Source organism: Boleophthalmus pectinirostris, unplaced genomic scaffold (genome assembly GCF_026225935.1).
Source record: "Boleophthalmus pectinirostris isolate CB_2022bp ecotype Guang Dong unplaced genomic scaffold, ASM2622593v1 HiC_scaffold_17, whole genome shotgun sequence".
Classification (NCBI taxonomy): Eukaryota; Metazoa; Chordata; class Actinopteri; order Gobiiformes; family Gobiidae; genus Boleophthalmus; species Boleophthalmus pectinirostris.
In genome coordinates this window covers 4,252,032-4,264,189 of record NW_026571115.1, presented here as the reverse complement: position 1 = coordinate 4,264,189, position 12,158 = coordinate 4,252,032, and the positions used below count along the sequence as shown (strand labels likewise).

The window sequence follows — 12,158 nt, the reverse complement described above, 5'->3', positions numbered from 1 at the left end:
CAGGTCTTATTGCTGCTGTTTTCCTGACTCGTTGTTCCTCTCTCTGCAGGTGCACGTTCCGGTTCCCCAGCACAAACATAAAGATCTCATTCACGGCCTTGTCCAGTGGCAGGAAAGTGAAACGTGAAGCTCCAGAATCTCCAGTTAAAGCGGTTCAGCCTCAGATCTCTCCTTTAACCATCAGCATCCCAGAAAACATCGCCCACCTCATGAGCCCCCTGCCCTCCCCCACAGGGACCATCAGGTAACTGGAGTTTGTCTTGTAATATTCTCATTCCATCAACTCTCCTTAAATCCGCGTTTTGTACCTTTTGGTTCATAGCACAATTTCCAAATCGGCATTGTTGGTGATTGTGATGTTTTAATGTGTGTTTTTCCACAGTGCTGCTAACTCGTGCCCCTCCAGTCCACGGGGGGCAGGCTCCTCTGGGTACAGACTGGGCAGTCGAATGGTGAGCTCAGCAGAACTTCAGCTCATAAACGATAACTCGCAACCAGAGCACGAGAAGGACAACTCCGGAGGGGACAGTCCCAAGGTACGCACGGACCTGAGGCTACGTAAACAGGGATTCTACGTCATTCACTCAAAATAATGTGTGAATGACGTAGAGAACTGGGGGCAGTAGATCAGGTGGAAGTGTTTGGCGGTTTGAATCCCGATTTTGACATAAACATGATCGGTTGAGCGGTCAGATCCACTGATCCACAGGTTGGCGGTGTGATTTCTACTCCCACAGATGAATGCTGTCATTGTGTCCTTGGGCAAGACGCTTAATCCACCTCACCCCCAGTGTCTGTGTGTACTGATGTGTGAATGTGTGTGTGAGTGGGCGAGTGGCTCCTTGATGTAAAGTCCTTTGAGGGCCTTGAAGGGTGAAAAGAGCTGGATAACTGTTTTGATGGGTTGAAAATCATACAGTTGTCTACATTTTTACATTTTATCCTCATAATTTAAACACATTTCAAATAAAGAGCTGAGATAAAGATGAAGAGCTAGATTTCTTGGAAGTATTGGGCCGAGAGACAGAACTTAAAAAGAAAAAAAAAAAACGTATATAACTCTGAGACAGTGTAATCCTTCATTCGCCCAGGAGGGGTTCAGTGTAGACACTGTTAAAATGGCATTAGGTTTTTGTATTTAAAAAGATTCTGCGTGTAACCACCTGTCACACTGTAAAAATATAATAAAATGTCTGTCACACTGACTGAATGAAATAATCTCCAGTGAAACCTGTGGGACAGAGGATCGTACAAGGGCTGGATAATGTCCTGTTTGACTGCAGTGTTACTGAATCAACGAGTTTAAAAAGACTCTTCCTGTGACCACATGCCCAAATGAGCCGTAAAAATATAATGACTGATAAAAATAGCTTATTTTCTGGACCCTGTCCGTCACTAACCTGGTTCACACCAGACTGAGTTGTGCTGCAGGCTGAATGAGTTTTACACGTTCTCAGTCTGGAACAGCCCTCACTGAAAGAGATCAGGAAAATGCAGAACATCATGACAAATGTTTGGATCTTATAAACTTTAACTTTTGCTAAATCCAGATGTTTTTCTTGTCCTCAAAATGCAGAATGTTTTTCACAAACAAAATAGTCTAAAATCGCCTGAAATATGGGCCAGTCCATATGAAATCAGCTGTCCTCCCCTATGAGCCAGCTCAGAATTGGCTGAAAAAAATAAAAATAAAAAAAATCTAAAATGACCAAATAAAAGAATCTAAAATTTTAGCTTAATCCAAACTTGAGTTGTTCCTGAGTTATGGCCCATTGAAATTTTGGGGCCATGCTCACTTTTTCAGAAGCCTTTATTTAAAAAACATGTTTGAGAGACCATAACTTCATGAAAAATAGAACTAGGAAGCTTATTGTAGATTCTTGGTCATAGATTCTGAATCTGTTGTCAAACATTTAGTATCTTTATTAAGGGGGGGCACTGTGGGCCCCCAAAATCTCATATTTGGTTACCGCTCAATTTTTTATTTAATTTTTTTTCAATTTTTGAGATTTAAAATCTTTTTACTCCAAGCAGATTTACAAACTCACTGTTGAACCTGAATATTTGAGAGAATGACCATTTCTGACAACAATCTCACACTTTTCTGAGCTTTCATGTGGATGGTGTAGAGTCTCAAATATGGTCACAAACCAAATGTGATTTTTTTGGCCCCTTCTTTGGACCCTCGGTTCCCCATGTGGGCACAGTTAGATGTTGATAAAATTTTTTCCAGAGAAACTTTGGTATATTCTGATTAGTTTAAAGTAATAAAAACATCTACCATTAACTTCCTTCATTTCAAATGGAATTTTTGAAAATGAGCTTAATAAAGAACCAATAACCAATATTTGACATCAGATTTAGAATCTATGACCAAGAATCTACAATAACCTTCCTAAGTCTATTTTTTATGAAAACGACTCAAGGGATTGAGCAAAAATTTTAGATTTTTTTTCATTTGGTGATTTTAGAAATTTTTGGAAAATTTTCCAGCCAATTCTGAGATGGCTCATAGGGGAGATTCCTTGAAAACGGTTGATTTCATATGGACTGACTCATACGTGTGTCTGCACTTCGCCTTTGGCTTTAACACAAACCTCAATGTCGCTCTGTGGTTGGTCCACCTGCTGCTGGGTGAATTTGACCCTCACAGCGAGAGTATCTCAAGATGGATTCTTGTGAGTTTGTGAACTCCAAATATTGCAAGAATCGTGTGCAAGGTTAAATCCATCACAATGACTAGAATTATCTCCAGTGAAACCTGTGGGACAGCAGATCTTACAAGGGTTGCATAATGTCAAACATAATACCTTCATTCTGACTTGTGTGTGTCAAGTCTTTTAAAATGCATTATAATCCTAAACACAGATTAAATGTTGTGTTTTTTTTCTCTGTAGGACGACTCGAAGCCTCCGTACTCCTATGCACAGTTGATTGTCCAGGCCATCACTCTGGCTCAGGACAAACAGCTCACTTTAAACGGCATCTACAACCACATCACCAAGAACTACCCCTACTACCGCACCGCCGACAAGGGCTGGCAGGTGAGGACCACACCATCACTTTATATACAGACCACCGAGTGAAATAAAAACACCAGGATCATGTAGACCAGGTTAACACAGACATTTGTAGGTCTGAATCTGAAGCCTGACATCAGCAGACATCAAATTTGCCACATTTTTCTGTAGAAAGTCAATTGCGACCAGAATCAAGACATGAACATTAATAACAGACAAATCAGATGCCTTCAACCTTCAACAGCCTCACTCCTGATTGGCTCTTTGGTTGCTATGATACTCAGTCAGAATTCCAAATATGGGACTCAGCTCCAAATTCACCTCTATCACTGCCGGCCTCGATAAGCTTCATTTGACTGGAGCTGAACGCTGTGGGTGATGTCACACTCACTCACATAGAGTTTGTGGCAGTGGTTAGTGGGTTATCTTCGTGCATTTCTTTATCCAGTCTATGTGTGAGAGCAGAGGAGGAGAGGGTCACATGAGTAAGTGAATATTGTGTTGCTTCATATTTCCTTTTAAGATGAAACTACAATCATCTGCCTCCTGTTTTTCAGAACTCGATCCGTCATAACCTTTCTCTGAACCGGTACTTCATAAAAGTGGCCCGGTCTCAGGAGGAGCCGGGGAAAGGTTCGTTCTGGAGGATAGACCCGTCGTCTGAAGCTAAACTGGTGGAACAGGCCTTCAGGAAACGCAGGCCCAGAGGAGTCCCCTGCTTCAGAGCCCCACACGGACCCCTCTCATCCAGGTCAGACTTACGGAGGGAGGATGGAGCTACACTGTGATCTGGCTAAAATATACAAAACCCTCCTCACGTTTAGCCGTAAGAGTCTGTGCACTCATGCTCCCATATTCTCCAATTCTCCATAAATGTACAAAAGCAGGATACAAAACAAGACACTACTACTTCACAAACCTGATGCGATGTGCAGTAGTTTCTTTAGTGGCTTGCAGGCTGATTATGTTGTGATAGAGCTCTGAAGGGGGAGTGCCTTAGCATGAAGACCAAAGGGATCTCAGACTCAGAATGTCAAAAACAAAGGTCGAACTGTAAGGTGCCAGTACGGTTTGCTCATAGAAATGATGTTAGTTTCATGTTGAGAATTACTTACCAAAATTAATCTTAAAGTTTAGTTTTTACCTGAACTTTAGATTCTTTGACTTTCAAGGCATGAATTACAAAAATAAATAAATAAATCTTGAGGTTTTTATTTCAAATACTTAACTCAAGACCTGCTCAACCAATGTGAACTTGTCCTTGTTTTTAACTTTTTTTTGGTGAAACAAAATAGAAAGTATAATGTAACAATTATATAATAATTCATATTAAATAAATACAATTTTATAATTAAACATAAGAAACTTGCAACAAGGTGACTAAATGAACATATGAAACGGCATCAGCGTGTTTGGTGCATATGCACATCCTACAGAACACCTCATTTTACGTGGCTTTCTAAAAAATAACTCCAGTGTGGATCATAAGGGACCCACTTGGGTTCTGGCCCATTTAATGTGTGTTACTAAGTACAGGGCTAAGCACAACAGTCCACTAAGCACACTTTGCGGACACTGGAGGTTCTCTGTCTCTCTGTCTCTCTCTGTCTCTCTCTCTCTCTCTATCTCGTCTCTCTCTCTCCGTCTCTCTCCGTCTCTCTCTCTGTCTCTCTCTCTCTCTGTCTCTCTCGTCTCTCTCCGTCTCTCTCTATCTCCAAAGAATAAAAAGTAACGTGCTGATCTACACATGTTTGCAGTTAATTTTCCATCGAGGTAAAATCCTCCTCTTTAATAAAATGTTCCTGTCATTTGTCAGGAGTGCACCGGCGTCTCCCAACCACTCGGGGGTGCTGTCTGCTCACTCCAGCGGTGTGCAGACCCCGGACAGCCTGTCGAGGGAGGGCTCACCTGTCCCTCTGGAGGTCGACACGTCTGTCCCCGCCCCCAGCGCCAACGTGCAGCCCAAACTAATCCAGGAGACGAGATTCGCACACAACACGCCAGGTACACACACGGTGGATTATACTGTAGACGTCACACGCTGGGAATATTCTCAGCATTTTTAACTTTATACTTTTATAAACTACATTTGTCTAGATCCAGAATAAATATATTGTTAAAGCAGCTCTTGGGGTCAAAATGAGACCCCTGTGGACTGTCTGCAACAAGTTTCTTATAGTCCCCGACTTATAAGAACCAACTACACAAGGGGAAAAAAAACAAATACACCTTAAATAAATTCAAATAAAATGCAGGGGAAAATAATACTGTTTAGTTATAAATATTTCCTGTAGATATTGCATGTTTTAGTAGCTTTTTTAAAAATCTGTTTTATTGTCTGGAAATATTGATGTATTTCATTTCATAGTTCATTTTGTTTTGTGTGTGATATTTGATCAGTATGAATGAGGAAGCAGAGATCTTTGATACTGAAGGAGTTGTTGAAGAAAAACAAAATGTCACTTTCCTGGAGGCTGGGGTGCTGTTAGCATGCTAGTTGTTTCTATCTGTGTTTTAGTAAATAAGCAGGTTTTTATTTATATAGTGCTTTTCAGAGACATATGTCACAGAGTTGCTTTACAGATCATTGTTCATTCACTCCATGATCAGTGGTGGTAAACTACTATTGTAGCCACAGCTGCCCTGGGGCAGACTGACTGAAACAAAGCAGCACCACTCACGCACACACCACTTTCAGACTAGGCAATGTGGGTGAAGTGTCTTTGACAGGGCGGTGTGGCCACGTCTCACATTGTTTCTCAAGTCAGACTAAAATACAGTTTTAAAGATGAGGCGGTGGACAGCGAGCTCCAGGGGAAGTCACTGTGACAACGAGTGAAATACTGATTCTTGAATTAGACCGAATTCTTCACCAAACTCTAATGCAAATTTTGAGGCATAGTAAATATTAATTAGCACCACAAACAGAATTAATCCACATATAAAAACATTCCTAACTTGGTTATTTATTTTAGAGTTAGACCGATTATATCGATTGACCGATATTTGCCCTTTATAGCATATCGGTCATAAATCTCCAGCACAGACTGAGTTGTTGTTTTGGCTGCCCTGCAGTTTAAAAATACACATAAAACTTGATTTAAACATTTCAGTGGAAAGAGAGAGCTGCAGAAAACATGACTACACACTGCTCTCTTATGGACTAACAGTCAAAAAGGGCTGTGCGTGAGTTTTGTAGTCAATGTTAAATTACAGAATTAAAAAAAAAAAATCTAAATTGGCCCTATATATTGACCAAAAAGTATCGGCAGAGCTGATTGGCCATCAGTATGGCTTTGCAAAAAAATCCAAATATTGATATACCATGTCACATGTTTATTGTGATGATACAGTATTGATATCGTGGGCTGCTCTATATGTATCAGTATAAGAGGTTTTTTTTGTACATTTTACTAAATTATTTTGTTACAGCTGCAGTTTTGTTGTTTGTTTAGAGGAGGGAAAGTCTTTAATGTGACACATTTGACATTTTCATGATTTTGAGTATTAAAATGTGTATGTTTTATATTCACTTTGCACAAGAAGTGGTTTAACAAAGACTTTTAAAATCACAGCCTTGATTTAGACATTATTTTTATTGAACCATATTGAATCAATTTGAAATGTATAGTATCAAATGGAAAGCTCAGTTTATAGAGATGCACATCATATCATGCCCTGTGTATCGAGGTATGTATCATATTGACAACTTGTGAATGATACCCAACCTTAGCCATCAGTTTCTCTGGATGTAAACAAACCCAGTCAATCCCTAGTTTATTTTATATTTAATATTTTTAATAAAACGTAGAATTAGGTTTGAAACACAAGGATCTATGTGAGGCGCTGCTATAATAAGTGAAAGTCGTCTTCATAATAATGCTCTCTTGTCTCCGTCAGGGTCCCCAGTGAGCAGTTCGTCGGTGCTGATCGCGGTGCAGAGGCCCATAGCTCAGAGCCTGAAGCCCGTCACGTACACCATGGCCTCCCCCGTCAGCTCCAGCTCACAGCCCCCCTACAGACCGTCCACGTACTGCAGCAGATCCCGGCCGGAACCGTGCTCCAACCGGCCACTCTAATCAAGAGCGAGGGCCAGGAGAACGGAAACCACGCCGACGTCAAAGGTAACACGAGGCTGCGCTAACTGGGACTGGAGAGGGCACTTTTGACACAAAGTTCAGATCAACCCAAACAATAGAGCTGCTCAGGATGATGTCACTTCCGGGTCCATCAGCCGATCGAAAACAATGAACATGAACAACAGTTTCCTCTTTTAGCGACCACACGTCTCACACTAAAAACAAACTGCAGATGTTTAAAGGTGCATTGTGCAGCTTTTCTGGTTCAGGATCTGTCACCTGCTTGTCTCCATGGCGATGTTATCTCTGTGTCTAGAATGTTCCACGGTAGAGACTGAACTGGTCAGGTCAGATCTGTGGAGAGGAGCCCCTGTTCAGAGAGAGTGATTGCATTTTTGACCAATAGAATCACACTTAATTAATAAATGCTAAATAAAGGTGTTTAAAGTCATACCATGGAACATTCCAGGCAAAGCAGTAATATCTCCATAGAGACAAGCAGGTGATGGACCCTCCACCAGAAAAGTTGCGCAGTGTCCCTTTAAATCTATAATAAGCATGGATTTATGGTTGTAAATGACAGAAAGTGTGTGAAGGAGTCTGTGTAAAGGTTCTATATTATGTTACGCAAATGTTACTTTTATGAGCTTTAAGACGTGATAGAATATTGTTCCCTCCTCAAAACCAGACCTGGAGTTGTGTTTTGTTTCATTCACATGTTTGAGTAACACTTTATTATGAGTCTGTTTACATCTCCAAAACTCAAAATGCTCAAGTGAACCGCTACCATGTATTTTATTTTTATTTAACTTTTATTTAACCAGGAGGTTCCATTGAGATTCAGAATCTGTTTTTCCAGAAAGACCAAGAAGTATCAACACAATCAATACAAAACAGTCAAATCACAAAGTATCACATAAAATCATTTGCTCCTCTCAAGAAAAACACGTCTCGATCATGACACGCTTTACAATTTTCTTGAACTTATCAAGTGACACCACAGATTCAAATTTAAGATCTTTCTGTAAATGATTCCAAAACCATGGATCTGTGTAGGAAAAGGCAGATTTTCCCAGCTCAATGAGGCACCGAGGGACAGTGAAGAGGAACTGGGAGGAGGAGCGAATACCTGAGCTCAAATTAAGAGATTCATGAACGTATTTTAATAAACTTTTACTTTACTTTTTGTTTAGTTGAGATTGGCAATTCCAGGGCTGAAATTAGGGCTGTCGTGGTTTAAAACTGTCCCTTGTGTTAACTTTATATGTGCCTTTGCACCGCAGTTTGCTGTGTGTGTGTCACAGCACAGAGGTCTTTAATAATACATGTACAATGTAAATGTACTTGAAAAATATCAATGTCAAACCAGAGCCAGGCCTGAATGACAGACACCTGCTTGGGCAGTGTAAGGTTTTACAGACAAGTTACGAGGTAAAGCCCATACAGCCACCAGAAACCTCCACAGAGGCGCCTGCAGGGGGCGCCTGTAGCACTGTGCATACCTTGAATGTCCATTGAATCCAAAAGGATGTCCCAGTTTAGGCAGGGAGGAGTGCCACAGTAATTACTGACCAAACTGTTCACCAGTGTCTTTCTGACACTTGTATTGATGCACGGTTAACCCTCTAACTCAATGAGACGAGGTCAAGTGGGTGTGGGTGAGTCGGGTCGTATCATAGCCTCACCTAAAGACATACTCTGTAACTCTGATTAACAAACGAGGGCACAGGACTTGTGTATTTGCTTGTGTTACCTGCGCAAAGAGGACAACTTTAGTCCTTATGCAATTATCACTAAATGAAAACAGTGAGAGACAAGAAAAAGGTGCACAGTGTCCTGTGCACATGGAGCAGACACGTTTTGAATAGTTTTATAGCTACATATTGAAACTCCACAGACGGTGTTCTAGCGTGAACACTACAGGTCACGAATCATACACACGAACACAGTGCAAAGACAAAGTTCCTCACCTGGACGGAGACATCCAGAGCATGCACACGCTGCCACACCATGTCCTTTAAGCGCGTAGGCCATTTCAAACAGGTCCTAAACACTGCACGTGAGTGTAAAGAGCAAAACGAAGGGGGATTCGTTGCGCAAACAAAACCATGTGTTCACAAGGCACAGCCCCACAGATACGATGGTCAACTGTAGTGGGGCTCAGCACGTGTGCAGGTCTGGGTCAGGTCACAGTATTTGAACCCATTTGCTCAGAGCCACGTAAACATGATTTGGTTCATAGTAGAGTAGTAACATTTTGTGGGGCATGTACAGGGAGCCTCATTAAAATGAAAAATGTGGTTACCGCGGTGACCTGAACCCTAGTGCGGCGTGATTGATCAGACAGTGTTATTGCAATATTGTGTTTACTCAACAGCCCAAGCTAAAATTATACAAATGATTCTAAAGAAGGTGTATGGAGTTCAAAAACACAGTGGAGCACTTCCTGTATTACCACATGACATCACAAGGTGGAACAGTGTTTTCAGTTTGAGAGAAGAACTCAGTCTAAATGTGCAGGGTTTGTGTGTTCAACATGTGTGAATGAAACAAAACAAAACAAGTCCAGGTCTGTTTGTGATGAGGAAACATTAGAACACAGATCAGAAAAGAGAATCAAATAGGCCCTTTCAGTTTATGGTGCGAGAAAACACTTTGACACGGTTAAAAAGTTGATTGTACATGATGCGTGTTTTGAAATAAAAGCTTTTGTCCCTCAGCAGTGAAAGTTGAGACAGTTCTTCCGGCTGTGGGCTCCATAGGTCCCTCTGCTCCGGTGATCCAAGGCCCCCAGAGCTCTTCCTCTCTGCAGACACTCACCATCCTCCCACAGCCTCCTCTGGGCACGCACCAGCTGCCCATCAAGACCATCACCCAGAACGGGACACACAGCCTCGCCACTGCCATCCAGGGGCACAGCTCAGGTACTGCACTCGAAGAAAAGAGGCAGGAAAACACTATAACACAACAGTTTAAAGACGGACAACTGCAACACATGACACTGACACAAAATAAGTGAGGTCTGGTTTTCTGAGCGCCACCAGGTCCACATCAGGTTGAACAAAAATGGAAATAGGCAAAGTAAGTTTATTTGTATAGCACAATTTGTACAAAAGTCATTCAGAGTGCTTTACAGAATAAGAGGGACATTCAAAGCACAATACAAACAGATCAGAACATAAATAATCATAAAATTAACATTAAAAGAGTCAGTCATATGCACAACTAAACAGAACCATTTTGAGTCTGGATTTAAAGTCAGAGTCAGAGCAGAGGTCTGTCTCACATGTTCAGGACGACTGTTCCAGGTGGAGCTGCAGAAAACTGAAACACAGACTCATGTTTAGACCAGACTCTGTGCACCAACAGGAGGCTGATCTCTGAGGTCTGAGGGACTCGACCTGGACTACAGCAGGACTACAGCAGGACTACAGCAGGACTACAGCAGGACTACAGCAGGAGGTTGGTCCCTGAGCTTTGAGGGACTAAACCGGGACTAAACTGGGACTAGACCGGGACTAAACCTGAATAACAGTAGGACTACAGCAGGATTACAGCAGGAGGTTGGTCTCTGAGGTTTGAGGGACTGAACCTGGACTCTACAACCTGGACTCAACCTGGACTCAACCTGGACTCAACCTGGACTCAACCTGGACTCAACCTGGACAACAGCGGGACTACAGCAGGAGGTTGGTCTCTGAGGTTTGAGGGACTAAACCGGGACTAAACCAGGACTAGACCTGGACTAGACCTGGACTAAACCTGGACTAAACCTGAACAACAGTAGGACTACAGCAGGATTACAGCAGGATGTTGGTCTCTGATGTTTGAGGGACTAAAAATGGACTAAACCTGGATTACAGCAGGACTACTGCAGGACTACTGCACGACTACTGCACGACTACTGCACGACTACTGCACGACTACTGCACGACTACTGCACGACTACAGCAGGACTACAGCAGGACTACAGCAGGACTACAGCAGGACTACAGCAGGACTACAGCAGGAGGTTGGTCCCTGATGTTTGAGGGACTAAAACAGGACTAAACCTGGACTTCAGCAGGTTGCTGAGATCCTCAGAGTGCAACAGCTTCTTTTCAGGAGCCTGTGATCAATAAAATATGTTCATGTTTTGTTTAGAATTTAGATTTTGTACAAAAAGTTGAGAGTGACAAACTGAAAAACTAAAAACTGTTGCTTGCAGTTCGCCTCACACCACAGTAAATGTCGACGACTGCATTGTATGGATGAGGTGCTCTCGGACTAGAATCGTCCGTTCAGAGCGTCTTTTGTGAGTCCGTCTAACCTCCGTGTCCCTCTGTCCTCTCCAGCCGCCGCCAGCCCCCTCCACCTGTTGGCCGCCCACGCCTCAGCCTCCGCCTCCCTCCCGACCAAACGCCACAACGGAGACCAGAGCGCGGAGCAGCAACCGGACGCCAAACGCTCCAAACCGGACCCAGAACAGGCCACGCCCACTTCCTCCTCCCCGACATTCACTTCCTGTCCTCCCTCCAACGACACGGCGGCAGCTAACGACCAGAGCGGCGACCTCAACTAACTCATCCCGACCCCGAAACCTCCCCTACACCGCAACCAAAAAACACCGACACGAGTTTAAAGCACTTGAAATATCTGAGTAGTTTGAACTGGTCAGAATATTTACTTAAAAACTTTGACTTTGACTTGGTTCAGTGTGTCTTTTCTTATTTTGAAGCTAAAATATTTTTGGTTTTGGACAGAATTGCAAGTCAAATAATTTAATTTGAACTTCAGTATTTCAAAGAGTAAAGAAAATATCACCTGGAAAGAAAAAAAAAATGACACTGAAACAAGTCAAATTATCCAGACGCATTAACTAACCAATAAAATCAAGTTCCACCGACTCAGTGTCAGATATTGTAGATTTCAAGTCGTTTAAACTCGTGTAAGTGTATTTTTTGGCGTGTAATCTTTCCCGTAAATCTACATTACTCCTCTTCCTCCTCCTCCATAGTTTTCGGCTCCCATCGTCTGCCATTCCATTGACTCCCGCAGTGCCAAAATGGAGAGCGCTTTC

The 12,158-nt window shown here is 42.4% G+C and overlaps 1 protein-coding gene across 1 annotated transcript in view; it reads left to right on the top strand.

The window, feature by feature from the left end:
• Positions 1–11,824, top strand: part of LOC110170958 (forkhead box protein K2-like) — a 17,209-nt gene extending 5,385 nt beyond the window's left edge. The window contains 9 exon segments of the mRNA XM_055152673.1: positions 50–244; positions 383–536; positions 2,898–3,044; positions 3,578–3,771; positions 4,837–4,871; positions 4,874–5,024; positions 6,921–7,144; positions 9,820–10,023; positions 11,434–11,824. Coding sequence (XP_055008648.1) covers positions 50–244; positions 383–536; positions 2,898–3,044; positions 3,578–3,771; positions 4,837–4,871; positions 4,874–5,024; positions 6,921–7,144; positions 9,820–10,023; positions 11,434–11,660 — 1,531 coding nt within the window. The 3' untranslated portion in view covers positions 11,661–11,824.
• Positions 11,825–12,158: the final 334 nt, after the last annotated feature.